This window comes from Phaenicophaeus curvirostris, chromosome 3 (assembly GCF_032191515.1).
Source record: "Phaenicophaeus curvirostris isolate KB17595 chromosome 3, BPBGC_Pcur_1.0, whole genome shotgun sequence".
NCBI lineage: Eukaryota > Metazoa > Chordata > Aves > Cuculiformes > Cuculidae > Phaenicophaeus > Phaenicophaeus curvirostris.
In genome coordinates, this window is record NC_091394.1 from 66520710 (window position 1) to 66540680 (window position 19971).

At 40.3% G+C, this 19971-nt stretch overlaps 1 protein-coding gene across 1 annotated transcript in view; it reads left to right on the plus strand.

Moving 5' to 3' along the window:
• Positions 1 to 1092: 1092 nt before the first annotated feature.
• PI15 (peptidase inhibitor 15) overlaps positions 1093 to 19971 on the plus strand; it is a 28402-nt gene continuing 9523 nt past the window's right edge. Inside the window, exons 1-3 of the mRNA XM_069854243.1 lie at positions 1093 to 1267; positions 1812 to 2153; positions 19595 to 19713. Coding sequence (XP_069710344.1) covers positions 1881 to 2153; positions 19595 to 19713 — 392 coding nt within the window. The 5' untranslated portion in view covers positions 1093 to 1267; positions 1812 to 1880. The remainder of the gene's footprint in view (positions 1268 to 1811; positions 2154 to 19594; positions 19714 to 19971) is intronic.

The window sequence follows — 19971 nt, forward strand, 5'->3', positions numbered from 1 at the left end:
CCATATTGCTTCTCTAACAGAGCTACTGAAACTCTCGAGCACTCGGTAAGGTTTGGGGTAATACCAAAACCATTGCATTTCTCTCTCCTCACTCCCTTATGACATCACAAAATATTGTAATTACACGTTTAAGGGTCTCATTTTATGGGTCGCCCCAGGTCGCTAGGCCCTGGTGGGAGATCAGGCTGACATTGTGTTGCTCCCATCTCCTACACCAAGCACACAATTGCTGGCGGGGGCTGCTGCTTCTCTCTGCTGGCTTTCGTCATGGCCTCAGTGTTATGCCCTCAGCTCTGCTGTGTGAGTGGCTGGACCATTCTGTGCCTAAGTAATTCCAGCTACACGCCAGTTAACGCGAAACAGATGTCTCCCGGGCACTGGAGGAAGCTCTCGGTCCCGCTGCTCCCGTAGTTTCTCATGGCAGACGTTCAGGTAACCGATACCGGCTAGCCACAACCTGCCTGGAGCGTTGTCCCGCGTTCCCTGAGCGGGAGGGAGGGAGGCGAAGGGGGTGGGAGGCGTGCGGCGCGGAGGGAGGGGCCGCCCCCGGCGCATCCAGCGCGCCCGGCGATGAATGGAGGGTCGGCCGCCCGCGGGCCCTCCCGCTGCCGGGCGCGGCTCGGGGCGCGGAGCCCTCGCTTCGCCGGGGGTGTCCGGCCCACGGCGGGGGGGTGGGGGGGGAGCCTCCTGCCAGCGGGTCCGTTTCCTAGGACCGAGGCGACAGCGGTTTGCAAGCTCCCTGCGCTTCGTGCTGCTCCTCCCGTGCTCCAGGAGTCGCGTAAAGGAACGTTTGCCAAGGGAGCGTGATGCAAACAAACAAACAAACAAGCAGAAGGCAAAAAAAGACCCCAAACCCCCAAAACCCAAAACAAAACAGAAAGGTAGGAAGTACCGAAAAAAAGAGCGCTTTGCAGGTTGCCTCTTTGTACTACAGAAACTGGGGGAGTGACTGCACAGCCAAACCACCTACACTGCAGTGATGCCGCCCAATCGCTGCCCCTGCTTCGCAGAGCTCCGCCCCTCTCGCCTGGGCCAAGCGGGGACCTTGAGAGAAGCTGCCTGTTCTGGCTCATACAGACTGTAACATATAAAAGCCGTTAGCAGCGCCTGTGGCCAGAAGCTTCTAAACCAGCAGAGTTGTTCTTTGGGGGTTTGTAATAAGAGGCACTCCTTCTTAGAGGTTCATACCATCATATAGGAGAGTGCTATATATACTGGGAGAACAATAGACTGTATACTTTTTTTTTTTTCTTGGTATTATCCAGAGGTAAGCCATTCAGTTCAATAAGTTTGCTTTGCATGCAATTTTATCAATGCTTATCACATTTTGCTGAAGTTAAGATTTGACTTCTGTTTCTGAGTTGTCCTGCTTTCATGCTTTGTTTTGCCTTTTGCCTACTAGTTTGTCTGTGCCACATTGTGTTAAAGCAGTCCATGCATGGGGACAGGCGTAGCCTAGGATGTATTTTTAATTTTCAGTATAAAATATTCTGTGAGGTTTCTTGGAGTCTCCCCATTTAAGATTTATAGTGTGGTTTATGGACTGATCTGGTGTCATAGCACTGTCACTATTTCAGGAATACCAGCTCTGGTCATTCATGGTATATTGATACTTGATGTGGTGTGTTTGTAGTAAGAATGTATTATCACTTTAATAGTTGTTGAAAATTGCTCAGTAACATGTTCTCACTGGATTGTTTTTATGATTGAGCTGACAGACAGAAGCATTTTTCGAATCACAGCCTGCCAGTTCACTTTGTCTTGCTATTCAAATGTAGAGAATTACATCTTTGACATCTTCTCTTCTACAGATCTGTTTTCTACTGCCCTGACTTAAAGCAGAGTACCTCTGTGGCCTATCTTTCTCCTTTGGCCCCAAAATGACAGTAATTGCTGCAATCAGTTGTGCTTTCTTATTTTCCATTCTCTGTGAAACAAGTGCCTTAGTATTACCCAACTCCACTGACCTACTCCTGTCAGACGATAATTTCACTGACATTGAGACAGCTTTGGCAGCTCATCTGGACTCTGCAAATATTCCCAAAGCCAGGCGGAAGCGCTACATTTCACAGAATGACATGATTGCCATTCTTGATTACCATAATCAAGTCAGAGGCAAAGTCTTCCCACCTGCTTCCAACATGGAATATATGGTAAGTGATCTTTTGTTTATTTCAGAGGACAGTAAACTGTAAGGCAGTGATTTCAATTTGTTTAAATGTTTAGCTAAGTAGGCAAATGATTTTTAACTATTATTGCTTACTATTACTTTTCTTACTTTTTTTAAGTTGCATTAAATTAAGCAAGCAAAAGCTAAGTACTGAACTCTGAACCTCTTGCCCTGTTGAATTGCCATTTACATGAGTAGTCCCAATGAAGCTTCTGGAATGCAAGTAAATGAAGTTGTGGGCTAACTCTTGCTGGCCTGAAGAATGGTATATAATCATAACTTGTGATTGCATGTCTTTAAAATGCTAATCATTAGTGATCCCATTGCTTTTGTAGAGTAAACTGAAAGTCATTGCGTTGATGTATGCAAAAAGGTGACCCATGACCATTTCAAATTTTTTCCACACATAGTACTTTCAGAGACAATATGGTAAAACTGTGTTTGGAAAGTAATTCATCTGATACACTTCTTATCCTATGCTCATGTGTTTTATTTACTGCATATTTTTTGTGTGCACTTTATACTTTTCCATCAAATACAACACTGCTTTAAATGTTTCTCTAATATGTAGGATTTCAATATACTCAAAATGTTGTGTTTGTGGCAGACACCTTTCCCTCTTTTTGGCAAATACTCGTTATGTGAATTATCTGTTCCTGCAGGTATGATAGAACTTATTCATTCACTGTGATATCATGCTTGGCATGACTAGCTAAAGCAGTATGTTTGCTATTTTGCGTTCCAACTCTGAATGCATGCATAACTCTTAATGTTAAACATAGGTTGGCCAAACAATTTTTTTTTCTCCTTCTAAGTAAGATATTCACACTGTTTTAAACTGACAAGTTGTCTCACAACCATAATAGCTGCTTAAATCACTGAGTTTCTCATGTGACAACAGGGAGTTAACAGGTCTGATAAACAGGACACCATCGGCTTGACATAAAAAGGGGATAATAGTAATAACAGCTCCTCCTTTTTAGCAGCTAATGACTAACAGCTTGGACATCATTCTATCACAGATGTTACCTAAATCTGGATTTGATCATATAATCCTCTTAGCAAATCCCAGCAGCACCTCAATATGCTGAGTACACTCAAAATGTTGCAGGATGAAGGCCTGGTGCCATACCGTAGGCTGAGTTTGAAGTTTGGTTAAGTGGAAAGGTCAGAGACAGAAAAAAGAGAGGTCAGAAGTCAAGCTCAGTCATCATTTTCATTGCTGTGCTCTCCACTGATGTTTCCTTTGGTTCTGGATAAATAAACTTTGTTCTAATGTCTGAGGGAATGGCAGCCTACCATGCCCTTCCTTGGCTTATGTGTTTTAGAAATGTACTCCTGCAGTTTGCTTAAGTGAAGTCAGCACCCTGTCATATTACTAATAGTTTTGTAAGTGCAATGTTCTTAGCCTGTTCAGTAAAAAAACCCAGACAAATAAGACTTCAAAAAAGAAAGCAATCTTCCATGATTGAACCTATTTTAATGCCCTCATATGCATAAACTTCCAAGATTTTACCTATATTGTTTGATATTCTGTAGCAGCTTTGCTCTGCAAGGATACTGTGTAATGTACTACACAAAATCAAGACTGAAACCAGATTACATGCTCTTCTTTTCCTTGTCCTTCTCACTATTGCTTTTACCCATACCAGCCAGCCATAGGATATAGCTGTGTTCCCATCAGCATTAAACCCATCAGTCTTACCCAAGGGTAAGGCTTTCTTTACATTTGATTTTCCAGTCTGAAAGAACTTTGTGATTTCATGCTGCAGAACTTGTAGCAGCACCTCAAGCTACATAGGTAATCATCTGGAGTGCAAGTTGAACTTGGATCCCCCAGTGACAGGAAGCACCTTTGCAATCAGTTGTGTTTCAGAGTTTAGGCAGTCTGCATGTTTCCTATGTAATTTTATAGAGGAAAAAAAAATCCCGTTGAACAGCATCACACATCTGCTTTGCTTTGGTGGCAGCATCTATTTAACTTCTTACCTCCGTGGCTACAGAAAGGTTTTGGTAGGAATATCTTGAAGATGACAGGGTGCTGACAAGGGACCTCTGTACCAGTAATGTTCATTTGAATTTGCTTGGCCCAATCTTTAGTCTCTCTATAGTTTCAGTGAATGAACAACATCCGTTGTGTCTTATGGGGATGTAAGGTTGCTGCTGTTACATGTAGAAGGTGTTGTATCACTCAGTACTCATTTTGATAAATAAGACTACGAACACATTGTTATTACCACTACACAACATGCTCTGTGCTTGAAAGAGCCTTACAGAATGTGTGTTCCTGTCCTGAATACTATGGAAAAGCACAATGCTAGTGATGTCACATGTTAAAGAGGTGAAATTACTCACATATTCAGTAGATTGTGGAAATCTCTTGTAAGTATGTTGAAGTAGAGAAAGACTAAGCAATTTGGAAGTACAAGAAGAGGCTTTCTCATCTTTTCTCTGTCCACACTTATGTTAAATCATGTTTTGTTCTTTTTTCCTAATTTTGTTAGGAACTCTTCTCATGAAATCCTGTATCACATCTCTCTCCTGTACAGTTATGTTTGCTTTTCCTCCTCCACTGGTAAGAAATCAGGGTTTAGCTGTATGAGGTGGTTCTCGTAATTCCAATCCTGAACACCCAACCTTTTTATTAGCTTTTCTCCTTGACACATTCTGTTCCTTCCCCTAATGTAGTCTGCTTCTCACATGGTCAGTGCATTTGTAGATACTTTGAGCTCCTTGGGCTTTATTCTGTCTACCCGTACTGTGTGGAAAGTTTGTATATTGTAGGACTTTGGGTGAGAAGTCTTGAAGAATAGCTTTGTATGCACATGTGTTAGGCAGGGCAGATTCATATGTACACTGCAGTAACAGAGCTGAGCAGTGTTATAATTCTCTTTAGGAAAGGTGGTTCTGAGTGCCTCCCCAGCCTGTTGATGTATGCAGCCCCCAGTGAAAGCAGACAGCTGAGGAGTAAAAAGCAACAATGGGAGGCATTGTTCTATTATCAGTCCCTAGTGCAAAAAAAAACCAAACAAACCAAAGATGTGTTTTATTTTGGGAAATTTTTCTTTTGGGACATTAGTACCTTACGTATCAGTCCTCCCTTTGATTCTAGTTCTGGTATTGCTGATGCCTTCAACTGGAAGTTTTTCTGCAAGAACAAATCTAAAGTCAGTGATTATGTGAAGGAAAGTGAAAGAGAAAGGAAACAAGAATTTTCAGGTCTATAATGGAGAAGTAATGCTATTTTTTTTTTCATTTGGATCTTCTTTTGATATCTTTTATTATTCTTCATCCTGTGACTGTCATGCTCCCGTCTTTTCTTGTGCTCTAAAAGCTGATGCCATACCTGTAGAAAGAAAGATAACACCGCCCTTTTCACCTGGGAAAGGGCAAAAATCATACACTTGGCTTTTCTTACTTTTTCTGGATAAAGCAGAAAGGTTCTGTAAAATTCATTATTCAGGAGTAGTGAGGTAGAATTGCTTGCATCGTTCTGTGTAAAAGATATGTAAAACTGCAAATACATTGTCTGTGAACAAGCACTGAATACTAATTCTGTACTACAGAGGCCTGTGTTGCCTTTATGGAACATCTCAGAGACTTGATAGGCCAGTAAAGATTGGCAATATATTGTCAGCTAAAACCTGAGTCTCAAAAAGCAAGTAACTTAGTATGCATTGGTAATATATTTAGACGCCCAAGACATTAATTAACAAAATATCTGTTCCTATAAGAATCAAATGTTACTTTTACCTTCTATACAATCATCCTCACTAAAGGTTTTCTTTTAAATGTTCATATTGTCTTTGTTGTAAACCATGTCACTGGGCATGCAAAGCCTATTTGAGCGGTTGCTTACATACAGCTATGCTCGTTACTGTTTTGCATATACCAACCAGAAACAGTAACTTTGACAGAGCTGGACCTTAGTGGATATAGAATACTGTCCTCCATGACATTTCCATAGGCAAAGTGGGAAAATCTGTTCTAGTTAAGAATACTGTAAGGTGATCTGAATAACTTGATAAAAAGTGGTAATGAAGGACAAGCTGTGAGAGTAGGTCACTGCTGACTTGCAGAGTCGGGTTCTGCAAGGGTGAGTCCTGAGCCCAGTACTGATCAACACAGTCGTTGCTAGACTGGTGGTAGGATGTCTGAAGTATAATAGATGGAACAAGATTGCAGACTAAAAACCATGAAGCAGAATGTTTTGGAATGCTGTCTGAAGATTTTAAGAGCAGAAAAATGCTCTACATAAACTTGATCCCGCTTATGTTTAGAAGTTGTTCTGATATAGTTTCAGTTATTTTTTGATCAATGATTGCATAAATGCACTTTCATATTTGGGATAGAGAATCATAGAATCATGGAATGGTTTGGGTTGGAAGATCATCTAGTTTCAATCCCCTGCCGTGGGCTGGGACACCTCCCACTAGATCAGGCTGCCCAAGGCCCCATCCAACCCGGCCTTGAACACTTCTAGGGAGGGGGCATCCAAAACTTCCCTGGCCAACCTGTTCCAGTCTCTCACCACCCTCATCATAAAGAATTTCTTCCTAACATCTAGCCTAAATCTTCCCCCTTCCAATTTATAGCTGTTCTCCCTCATCCTATCACTACATGATTTTGTAAAAAGTCCCTCCCCAGCTTTCTTGTAAATCCCCTTCAGTTACTGGAGGGTCACTATAAGGTCTGCCCAGAGCCTTCTCTTCTTCAGCCTGAACAACTCCAGTTCTCTCAGTCTGTCCTTGTATGGGACTTGCTCCAGGCTTCTGATTACCGTCATAGTCCTCCTCTGCACCCATTCCAACAGCTCCATATCATTCTCATGTTGGGGATTCCAAAACTGGACACACTACTCCCCTAAGTCCTTCTCCGCAGGTCAGCTCTCAATCACATCGTCCCCTATCCTTTATTGAAACCATGGATTTCCCCATCCTAGGTGTTGCACCTTACACTTGGCCTTGGTGAACCTCATGAGTATCACACAGGCCCACTTCTCCAGCTTGTATAGGCCCCTCTGGATAGCATCCTGTCCTTCTGATGTGACAATTGCACCACTCAGCTTGGTGTCATTTGCAAACTTGCTGAGGGTCCAGTTGATCTAGCTGTCAATATCATTGATGAAAACATTAAACAGCACTGGTCCCAGTACAGACCCTTGAGGGATACCACTTGTCATGGATCTCCACCTGGACATCGAGGCATTGACCACTACTCTGTGAATACAACCATCCAACCAAGTCCTTATCCACCGAACAGTCCACCCATCAAATCCATATCTCTCTAATTTAGAAAGAAGGGTATTGTGGGGGATCATGTCAAAGTTTTTGCGGAAGTCCAGATAGATTAGATCTGTTGGTTTTCCCATGTCCATTAATGTGGTTACCCCATCACGGAAAGCCCCTTGTTGAACATGTCACTCTTTAGGACTCAAAATAGTAAAAGATGCCCAGACTAGCCTGCAATGAGGTAGTTTGGATGCCCAGGATTTATTTCATGGCAACATAAAGATTATTTCTCATGGTCTAGTGGCAGAGGAGCTGGAAGGGAATGGTGAATCTGAGCCTATTCATTTCTAGTAAATCCACATGAAAGACTGATAAAATAGATGCAGGAAATGAACTGTTGTTCATTAAAAATAAAGTAATTATATTCTAAAAGAAGCTCTTATAGTCCTTATAAGAGGGAGTATATGTGAGTCATGGGGAAATCTGTGCACTCTGTATAGCCCAGGAATGACACTCTTTGCCGAGGTAATGAATTTGGAGACTTTGCTTCCTGTCCATGAAGATTTGCAGACAACTTGTAAAGTCAGGTCAGAGAAGCAAAAAAATATCCTGCTTAGTATTCACAAATGTAAATAACTGCATTATTATTTCACTCCTAAATTTGAAAGGCTATAAAATTTTCTTCCTGTCAAGGTGATCTTAAAAGTTCTCTGTGAATATGCAGTAGGTGGTGGGTAAGACAAAATGGAAAAAAAGCCTACTTCAAGTTTTCCAAAGTCCTATTTAACACCTGAAGTCTTTTATATGGAGATTGAAAAACTGAGTTATTTTGATTTTCTCTAAATTAAAAAACATTTCTAACAAATAAACTTCTCAACATGTTTACCTGGTTTTTGCTGTTGTCAACATGGTTTCTCACAGACCACTTTAAATCCTAAGGACATTTTGTTCTTCAGTTGTTTGCCCTGGCTCATCTGCATGGTCCCACTGAAATCATCCATGTCTGGGAGTAAGAACTGTAGGGCTAGTTCATGATTTATGCCTAATGAGTTGGATAGGATCTCTTAATTCATATAGTTTATCCCTGCCCTGTTGCAGGACTTCCTTCTGCATTATATACATATGGTTTTCATCTTCTCTGCTCCCGAACACAGAGAATGATGCTGTCTCAGTCACATCTCTTGGCAAATATTTTACCTTAGGAATAGAAATGATTTCCAAATGTTTAACCTAAATATTTCACTCTAAACCCCAGATAATTAATCTTTATATTCACTTTTTAACTGCCCAGTAGCATTTCTTCTTTCCTTTCAAGCCTTACCCTTTACATATTTACTGACAGGTTTCTTGGCTCTAATTGAGATGCATGCATGTATATAACATTTCCCTAATTTCCATGTGCATATCTTACAATACTTCTACATATTGGAGTGAATTACAGTTGCACTCCATTTACATTGTGTTAAATCAGTGAACAGCATCCTTAAATGTCAAAGCACATGAGGCCCATCATTTTAACTATGCATGTTTAAAGGCCCAAGTGCTATAATGCAATGTAGAATTTACTCTCGAATTTAATGGCAGCCTACTTTTCCCATTGAATATCCCTGTTCCCTTAATTCCTATATACATGGTGAAGGTTGAAGTAAAGTAGTCAAATGATGAGTCAGGGTACAAAGATCTTAAGCTGCTGTTCATCATGCCAGAGCATCTAAGTATAGTCCATCCCAGGTCTCCTGGGAGGAGATCAGGGATCCTGGAGATTCCCCAGTGTGGTTCACCTATCCCAGTTTGCTATGGCTTTTTGATTGCTCAGTGCTGGGAATTCACAAGGGTGGTCAGAACAAGTGAGAAGGGGGGTAATATTGAAATGTGTTCACAGGTTCTAGTTTCTTCCTCCTATCACTTGTGTTTCTGTTTAGCGAATGGAGTACGTCCCTTCTGCCTGGTGCGATAATCCGGCATCAGCAATGTCTGAAGATCATGTGCTAATGAAATCTGGAATATCAATCATCTCAGAAAAATTAGAAGAAAACTGAAAGAACTGTTGTGGTTTACGTGAGTGCAATTAGGTCTGCCTGTCTGCATGACAACTTTGAAAGGAGGAAGTCATTTTACAGCATACTCGGCTTTTTTCTGCAGTGGAGACAAAACATGGCAACTCACAGTAAGCTTAAAGAAAGCAAGAGCAGATGGATCTTACTTTTTGCTAATTTTGGCACAGTAGAGTTACCTAGCTCTGTTTTGGTTCACAAGTGAGTTTATCCACTCACCTGTTTCCTACCACACCCCAGTCCTACTCGTTGGCTATCACAGAGATGCAGGATGCTGCTCATTTTTCTAGCAGAGTTTCATTTACAAAAGGCTAGGAACCCTTGTTCAGTCTCAGTGACTAAACTGGTGTTAATCTAGGGTCAAATCCAAGTGGATACTAGCTATATGAAGGGAAAAAGGCATGAGCTATGTTCAGAGTGAAAGATGCAAAACCCATGTAATAGTTGAACAGAAAGGATATTTCCTGGAAAGCACTCCTTGAAAAATCCAAAGTTCCCCCAAAATGCTATTGCTGATAAATATTGTGATAAAGAATGACTGTATTAAACTTGCTGTGGTATTAGAGCTCTCTTCCAGTGTTTTATACATAAGAATTTTAAAACATCCATCTCGCTGGTCTTTTAGGAGAGATTTACGTTATTTAAATTTAATATTAGCAGAAAGCCTTCTAGGAGTTTAAGCAAACAAAAAGCAACCTAGTAAAGTCTCAGATAGAGAAGGAGCCTGCCCAGAGCCCTCAGAATTAGACATTCCTTTATTATTAAATGTAGCACCTCTTGAACCTCTTGGCTAAAAATGGAGACAGGGCATTTTTCACAAGAATCTTGATCCAAAGTACACAGTAGATCGTTTCATACATGAATGGAGATGATAGTAACATTAAACCTGTCAATATTTTTATCCTCTTCATACCTGGAAAGAAAATCTGTAAAGAAGAGTAGTCTATCTGGGTCTGTGAAACATGTATCCTAAAGACAGCAAAAGATGGAAAGCCCAGCATAACCACTTGTTTGCGTTTTGTACATAGAATATTAAAACTTTCGTGGTTAGTAACAAAAAGTGAAACTTTTTTTTCATATAGAAGATAAACAAAATGCTACAGAAGAAATATTTTTTTTTATTCGCATTTTGTGGTTTTGAGAAAAGATGATTTGTGCTGATCATATTTAAAATTATAGAGGTCAGACACTTTCCTCGTCAGACTTATGACCAATTGTCAGGGTGACATGGAGCTAGACAAAGTTTGGTCCATTTTGTTACCACTTCTGAGATAAACTCTTGCCAACTGAAATATGCCTTGCAGTAGGTTAGAAAAGCACTGAATATTTTAAGATATGTTGCTCTGATATTTAACTTTTCCAAAAGCTAAACAAATAGCATATCAGGAAAGCTTATTGTTATTAAATCTGACAGCCTACCCATTTTCTTTGTTTCTTATTGTTTAAAAGCCTGGTGCCAAACATGAAAATAAATGCAAACAACCTTTAGAAGAAACAAATTTGCTATTAGCAGCGGTCAAGCTTCAAATGATAAGAGATTGAATTTGGACCAGATAGACACCGGGGAATAAAAACTTCTGTATAAAATATAGACTTGATTTTTCATAAGAAAACAATTTCTGGCAATGAGATTTATTGGACATCTGTCTAGTGATGCCCTATTACTATAAGACAGACCTCCTAATACTGAGCCCTTTAGAAGTGTAAGTTAATTGTTTGGTTATATGAGAGTAAATTGACTACAAAACTGCAGAATTTTACTTTGAGTTGCAGTGGAATATTGGATAAGCAGTTTGATGGATTTGCCCTCTATTTATTTGCAAAAAAATAAAGTACAGAACTGTAATTCCCATCAAGATTTTTTTCTCTAGAGGCTAGACTTTAGGCAATTTTATCTGTAAACTTTCTAATCAGTACCTAATGCAGTTGGGAAAGGATTTGCACATGTGGTAGGCACCAGTTACAGTGTACACACAAATTTCTAACAGGTGGCAGTTGAGAGCAAGAAGTATTCGTATTCTTAGAGAGAGAGAGAGAGAGAAGAGGCAGCCTAGGGTCCAAATGATCTCAGAGCCCAAATAAATATATGCAGTTTGCCAAATCTGTCTATAAATTCCAATGAGCTCATATGATTTCATCACACAGTATATATTGGAAAAAAAGTGAAGGCAAAGAGACGAGGCTCTTTCAGTCACTCTGCTGAAACAGTATGCAAGCAGAAGGGCTGGTGGGTTGTTTTACTAAGCTCTGTGCCAGATTTGGGGTAGTGGATGTGGTGGGGGGTTCTACAGAAAGTCTCTGAACCCGAAAATGCTACAGGTTCAGCTGCACAAAAGAGAAAGTTAGAAGTTGTGCAAGGAACTCCTGCATGTCCTGCATGCTGCTGTGGGATTTCTGAGAAATGGCCACTGCATGTGCAAGTGGTATGGCTGGTGCAAGGCTGCGTGGCTGAATGACCCATGGGGACAAGAACTGCGCGCTGGAGAGCAGCAGCGTACATCTGCTAATCTGCTCTGGGACTTGTACTAGCAGCTGTGGAGTGCAGCTGCACAGATGGGCTGGAGATGTCAGATTTCATCCCTCAGCTTCCCAATGTTTTTCTCACAGGAAGAAATGGAGATTTTCTTGTTTCCCACTTGTCATTAGTCTGGGAGTAAGAGCTTCTGATCTTCAGCTGAGCAAACAAGTAAGAAGCACAGGGCTATTGGAGAATAAAATCAGAAGTATGAGGTAGAAAGGGTAACTTTTTGACTGATTACTGCTAAAAGAAGGTCTTACTGGCCACCTTTCTGAAGTGCCTAGGAGCCGCTGTGGATTTGTTTGTGCCAAATAACAATCTGAAGATGCTAATATGAGTCACCTGTAAACATGTATTAATAACAAGATGCCAAAACTTTCTATTACTGCAATATGTGAAAGTGTTGCCGTGCAACTGTATTCAAACCACATATCCCAACATTTCATTTGCAATCTCAGCATGAAACTGTAGTTGTAAAAGGAAGATGTTGAAGAGGAGAGCAATTAAACCAGCATATTTCACCTTTTTACTCTGGATTTGTCCTCAAATCTGTGTCTGGTCCTTTTCACTCCCACTGTACAGTCAGTCACAGCCAGCTGATAGGCTAGTTGCACCGTGGCTGTCATGGCATTATGAAGTACCTGTTGCCTGATGGGCACTCAGGGAATTCGTAGAGGGTTAGTGACTGATCAAGATGTGTATGTTTACTTTGCCACTTTGAAATATGCAGAATGTTATACTAGCTGATATGTCATATTGAAAAAAAAAAAAAAAAGCACAAGCAAACCAAACAGTAAAGTACTGAGAGCCACTGTTAGTATTTAATAGTCAGAGCAATACCCTGCTGAGGTTCTTTTGTACTTCTGTGCAAGTGAGGGAAGCTTCCCTGCTACTAGCAAAAAAACTGAGCCAGGAAAGATTAAGGATTATGATGGCAAGAGAAGAATGGAGGCTCAGTTATGTATTGCTTGAATGCTTTAAAATGATTATTAGCAGATCCCAGAGGCTCCCAAGTTAAAAATATGTCTTTATGGATTCTCCAGTTAGCTTGTCTCTCCTAGCTACACAGTTGTCAAATGGCAATCTCAGGGAAAGAGTACTCCTACTTCCCAAACTTTCAGCTTTCCCATGGTATGTCATCCTTGGCTAAATGGGTCATTCCCATTTGAATAACAATTCTTTCTCCAAACATTTCATAATGCAAAATCAGACTACCAAAGGGTAAGTTCATTTTTCTCTCACTTCCCGTGTATAGGTATAATGGTTCTTAACTTTCTTTTCTTCCATGTTCTGAATTTTAAGACGAACTTACAAAGAGATACAATTTCAGGTGACAGCCATTCTTCCTCAGGCATGGCACCTCTAGTGGGGGGCAACTAAAACGTTAGTTTTCAATTTACCTTTTCATCTCTAAAGATATTACTTGTTTAAGTATCTGTTTTACTAGGGAGATAACCTACTGCTCAAATCAGTCGTTTTTATCTGCCTGTAAGAAAGATGAAATAAATATTTTATCTGCATGTACTATATTTTTACTTTTGAAGAAGAGAGTCATCAGAAAAGACAATGTAATATCACTCTTAAGGAAAGTGAATACAGTAAAGTGTTGACAGATCTTACTTATGACTTTGGAAGAAGCCAGTAATTTCTTTCTTTGGTTAAAATATATCACAGCATGCTTTGCAGAATTTATCAATCAGATCATGAATCTGAGGACAGGTATCAGCACCATGGAAAGTGAAAATTATGAATTGTCTTTCTTTTTATCTTGAAGCCTGTGTTGAAGAGATGGAATAGAAGTAGATGACTTACTGTTATATCTATATATCAGTGTTGTGGTTTGAGCTAAGATTTTTTTCCATTTTAAAATGACAAAATCTTGACATTCTGGTTATTTTTCAAATAGTGAGGATATATCCTTGCAGAAATCAGAAACAAGTCTTTAACATAGAATCATAGACTCCCTTGGTTGGAAAAGACCTCTAGAATCATCGAGTCCAACCATTCCTATCAATCACTAAACCACACTGCTGAGCACCTCATCCACCTGTCTTTTAAATACCTCCAGGGATGCTGACCCAACCACTTCCCTGGGCAGCCTTTTCCAGTGCCTGATTGCCCTTTCTGTGAAAAATTTTTGCTGACGTCCAGCCTAAAACCCCCCTGGTGGAGCTTGAGGCCATTCCCCCTTGTCCTGTCCCCTGCCACTTGGAAGAAGAGGCCAGCTCCCTCCTCTCTACAACCTCCTTTCAGGTAGTTGTAGAGAGCAATAAGGCCTCCCCTCAGTCTCCTCTTCTCCAGGCTAAACAACCCCAGTTCCCTCAGCCGCTCCTCATAAGACTTGTTCTCCAGCCCCTTCACCAGCTTCGTTGCTCTTCTCTGGACTCGCTCCAGAGCCTCAATATCCGTCTTGTAGCGAGGGGCCCAGAACTGAACACAATATTCAAGGTGAGGTCTCTCCAGTGCTGAGTAAGGGGTATAATAACCTCCCTGGACCTGCTGGTCACACCATTTCTGATACAAGTGAAGATGCCATTGGCCTTCTTGGGCACCTGGGCACACTGCTGGCTTATGTTTAGTCAGCTGTCATAACATACATAAAAGCAATTTTGGAATATAACATTTAACCATTTATCTATACATCATTCACAGATGTTCTCAGCAAAGTTTCATGTTCAAGCTGTGCTAATAGATGTTGCAGTAGTACATTTAAAACTAGTAATATGAAACTTTTAACTTTTCAAGTAAAATTACCACCAGGTAAATGTATCCATAGTAGCAATATGTTTGCAGTAATGCAACAGTCCTTTGGAAAGTTTGCAGTAAGAACAAGTGATTCAGATTAATAGAGCTCTGTTTAATTTCTCTTGTGTACACTTGTTCAATGTTTTCTGCTTACAGATAAAGGAGTTAGATTACTGCCTGAAGTATATTGTTGTTTTCAGCTTTATTTGTTCTGCAACAGGGTTTGCCCCTAGGACACGTTGAGCAGGGTTTCAAAAGAAAGCCACTCCATTAAAACACTTAATTTGAGGAGTACAATTCTGACCATAATGAGAATGAGAAGAACCTTGTTTCTAAGTTCAAATTACAGTTAAAAATGGTTATGTACACCATTCCTCAAATTAAAGCATACCTATCAGTGTAGGAAGGGAAGAGCCAATTACTGTTCAATGAATTTTGCAGACAGACTTTTGTAATATTCTAGATGCTTCTCTTCTTTTTCAGCTTCACTATTGTTATAATACCTAAGAGGATAGTTGAGAGCAGGACCTTGTGTTTCAACAAAGCTGTTCCAACAAAGAACAAAAGGGCAACTCCATCCCTTCTAATATAAATTATCTAAGAACAATTGAGTGACAGCTATAGAAAGGCAGAGTATGAGGGAATGTGACCCTCAACATTAAGAGGCTTCCTTTGGGGAAGGAAGCTTGCTCTTTGGCTTCAAGAAATTTTATTCAGTATTAAATAGATATTGTTTTTTACACTCCATTGCTTATTATACATTATGGGAATAACAGATTTTATTTTAGTATTTATCTACAGAATGAAACAAAAAAAACCCCAAACAAACCCAAACCAAACCCCAGCCATCTTGGGTGACATTCTGGCCTCACTAGCAAAATTCCTGCTGACTTTATTAATGCTAAGATTTTATTCCTGTCTTTCAACCAACATGTGCTGTGTAAGGGCAGAGGACACCCCAGAGCTCCCTCATAAAGCCTCAGAAAGTGATCTCTGGTGTTGAAACTCCCCTTATAGAAGCACTGACCTATTCCCTGTACTCAGTCTGCTTGATAATATTCAAGTGAAGTGTAGTTTGGAAGTGTTGTTTTGCAGAGAGCAGTGCAGAGAACACAGCCTGACAGCTTTCTAGGAAACTAATCTTTGACTGAGGAAAACAAAATAAATTGGCCAAAGGATGTTCACTTGAAGTTGCCAGTGGAAGTGTGGTAAGATGATTTAACACTATTGCAGCTCAGTAAGACTTGGTTGAGAGGTGGGGAAGGTTTCCATGCTGGACCAAATCAGTAGTCTGGAAAGTTTGGAGAAAAACTTTATACTGGGTGGAAGTGAGGTGACTGCTTCTCCAACTAGTAACAGTCCAGCAAATGAAGATTTGCTGTCTCCAGGGAGAGAATGAGTATAGTTTGGAACTGGGAGTCTGCATGATCAGCATTTGAGGGTGAGTCACCTCCTCAGATCTTGATCCACTGAATATGCAATTCTTTCTCCGTTTTCATTTTTTTTCTTTAAATAGCAATTTTGTGTTCATGTCAAGCAGCTTTCTCTAACATGTTTAGTAAAAACACTACATTTGTCATCATTTCAGAGATTATAATATTGTTAATCACATTGTTTTTTTAAGCTCTTCACTAAATACATTGAGCTTTTTAATTTCTCCACGTACAGAAACTGCCCCTCTGGCTTTCAAGTTACTTTGGTTTCTCTTTTTAGGATATTTTCTATTTCTTTAAATGCTGTTTATCTTTATACAACAATGAAGTCCCATGGGTTCAAAAATCTAAAAGTCTTTGATTTGTTCTTTTATATGCCCCAAAGGGGGACCGAGCTGAGAAATGAAATAATACAACCATAGACTCAGAATCAGACTACTTTTGAAAGGGTGAACTAACAGTATATTCTCTTACAGTTTAGAAGGGTTTAGATCATTGTGAGATAATTTTTTTGCTTCAGCTTCTATTAATTATTTGCCTGTTCTTGTGGAGGTGATCTAGAGTTAGTCCTATAGGGACTGAGACCACCTTTTCTTGTAGGAAAAAGAAAAATAAGGAAGGTGAAGCACTTAATCTTCTCCGATGAAATACAAATGGTTTACATAGCAGGAAGGGACTCTGTACAAAGGCTTTTCACCAGTCTGCTAATGAAGATGAAAAGGAAATTAAAAGATGCTGCCTATGCTCCCTTCCCCTTATTCCTTATTCAGTGGCTATTTTCTTTCTCTTCCTTTTTTATGTTTGCCAAAAATTCTGTATGCCTAGAAAGAAGTTTAGAGTGAATAGATAATGGAAAGCAGAGCACACTGTATATCACAGTAGTGCTTACCTGCCAAACCCACAGCTTTTTAAGTGAGTTTGAAACAACCCGCTGAAACCTTCTCATTCAAATCCTGTAGATGATTTCTCAAAACCAGCAAATAAAGCTGAAGAGAAATTAAAGTGGGCTAGCAATGCTCTCACTGTCCAAGGTGAGGGCTGTGCCTAGTTTAGCGAGGCATTAATAGTGAAAACCTAGTCCAGTCTTCACATTTCTTTCAAACACCTAACATGTTATTTTGCAAGGCAATTTAGTAAGCAAAAATATGCTGGGTGGAAATTAGGAGCTTGGTGCTATTTGTGCAAATACAGTACACATTTAGATTAATGTGGGACTGCAGCCAGGTCACTTGGGAGCAAGCACGCAAACCTCATGTTCAGTCTCTTGGCAGGGAGCACTCGTGCCAGAAGCGTGATTAATCCCAGCAAAGGAGGGTGTTTATGGGGTGTTACAGTCCTGGCAGAGCTGCCCCTTATGGATGTGCACCAGGCAGCTGTGTTTGGAACCATGTGCTGGATCCATGTTCTCCTCTGTTCCCCTGGGCCTGGACAGTCTCCACACGCCTATTGTAGCTCCACTCTCAGGCACACTTCCTAGGCATACTTTTATGCTCATATCTACTGTTGCCCTCTTTAAGCCCTCTTTTTAGGACCACAGATATACCACAGAGATTATAAAGGGTCAGTTATACACTGGCCACATGCAGCTAATTTACTTAATGTCAGGATTGCAAATCAGGAGAAATGTCTGTACACAGTTTTCTTCCTCTTGTGCCCTGGAACATTTCCTAGGTTTTGGACGGTGCTGTAACAGCCCCAGGTGCCCTCTCTTGTACCCTAGTGATCCAGCTTAGCCTTCTCTTCCAAGGTCATGGGCTTATCTCTTACTCCTCTGATAAACTCCCTTCATTTTTTCAAAGCTGAAATAAGGTATTTCCTGGCTTGAAGACCATTCCTTCTTATCATGGTTCTTCTTAACATTTGTGTTTTGTCCTTTTACTGGCAATTTGCTTTGACTTTGTTCTCGGACCTTTTATGAACAGGTGTAAATATGCTCTGCTGTAAGCACCATCCATCGTACTTTCCATAAGGTTGTTTCAATTGACTGGAAAATCATTTGTATTAAGAGTTCATATTGATCTCTGCTATAGTTCTTCAGCTTTAATCTAGGAAGTACCTTACTCACTCCATATTAACAAAAGCTTGGTTCAATGATACAGTTTCAGACAATTTACTGAATTTGTCCTTTTCAGTTTGAGAAATTTCACAAACTACCAGACAGAGTCAGGATGTTAATTACTGTCCTAGTCCATCATCGATGTCAGTCTTTTCACTGCAGCTTTATGAAATTAAAACTATGGATTCAGTTTTAGAAATCATTATTAGCTCATAGAACAGAAAATATTTGTGATGTGGGCCACCTTATCCTTTGGTAAGTTTATTCCTGAATTTGCTTCTTATTTCATACGTTAGAGGGCATATTCTGCATTTTGTAGCTGCTCAAGATTTATGAGTTTGAGTTTGCGTTTAAAAAGCTGCAATGGGCTGCGTAGGCAATTTTACCACATTCTGTTTCTGCCTTTCTACTTGCAATTCACTAAAACTGTCCTGCACCAAAATACTCCATGTGGAGTATTCAATATACACATCTAATTCCAGGATGCAGGGCCTACTTAAGAATCACTGAAACACTAAGTTACTCTAGGATTTGTGTGTACTTGTAACATAACAGTGAGATTTTCCTCTTCTGGAGCTCCAGTGGTGCTGTAGGTTCTGTTGCTGCTATCTCCATTATTGCAAACCTAATTGCTGTGGAGAAAACAATGGAGTTACAAGTCAAGCATGCAAGTGAGCAGGAAAAGCATATAAAGGAGACAGTGTTTAAGTTCACTTGTCATGTTCGTGCCTTTGGAGGAGAACTAAAGAAGTCAACATGTCTGTTCTTACAGTGCTGTTATCTTTTTATCCTAGGCAAGGAGCAGTGTCAGCTCCCATGCAGAATAAAATGATGAAACTCATGCTACACCTGGAAACTATCCATAGCCTTTGTGGAATCCCTTTTCTTCACATTGTGGCCTCAAACATGAAAAGCGGCCGTACACACTCTCTCTGGCTATAGATGCTCCTGAGATCCTATTTCAAATGTGTTGGGGTTTTGTGGGATATGTAATACCTGTGCTGTGCTGTTCTTTTCTGTGTGCCTCTCTCTCGCTATAACTTCCATCTGAGTGCTATCTAATGTTTCACGCCTCTCCACACATGGATCTCAGTGGTAGGAAAATGCCTGTTCAGGGAAGGGCTTTTTCAGAAAAAAAGAAGAGATCTGAATACTTGGCTTCCTCTGATGATATGGGTAGGAATTCTGTCCAGCATCAGGGCAAATCCTGCTAGATCCTGTACCTGCTGCCCCACAATTTTCTGAATTCAAAACCTCTCTGCCTAGGTTACAGATCTCATGTGCTATCATAGTATATTTGTGACTTAAGATACTTGCTTCTTGTGTTCTTGCACCATGATTGCTGTTTTTTTTCTGTTCTGTTGCTAAGGATATTTTATTTTGTCAGGTTTGGGATGAAACTCTTGCTAAATCTGCAGAGGCCTGGGCTGCCACATGTATTTGGGACCATGGTCCTTCCTACTTACTGAGATTCTTGGGCCAGAACCTGTCTGTAAGAACTGGAAGGTAGGCAGATGCACTATACAAAATAGTTATTTTGTCAGCCTTCAAACACCCGTTGAGATCCATGTCTTAGACTGATGCAAGTGTCATCTAGTATTCTACCAATAATTTATATCCATCTATGTTCACTTGTCTTAGGAGTATTATTGCTTACTACTTACCCAAGTGATGCATGGAGAAGTGTATATTTAGGTGACATGCATTAGAGGGATTAGCAGCAGAAAGTTCCCGAATACCTAATCTAAAATGATATATTTTTCT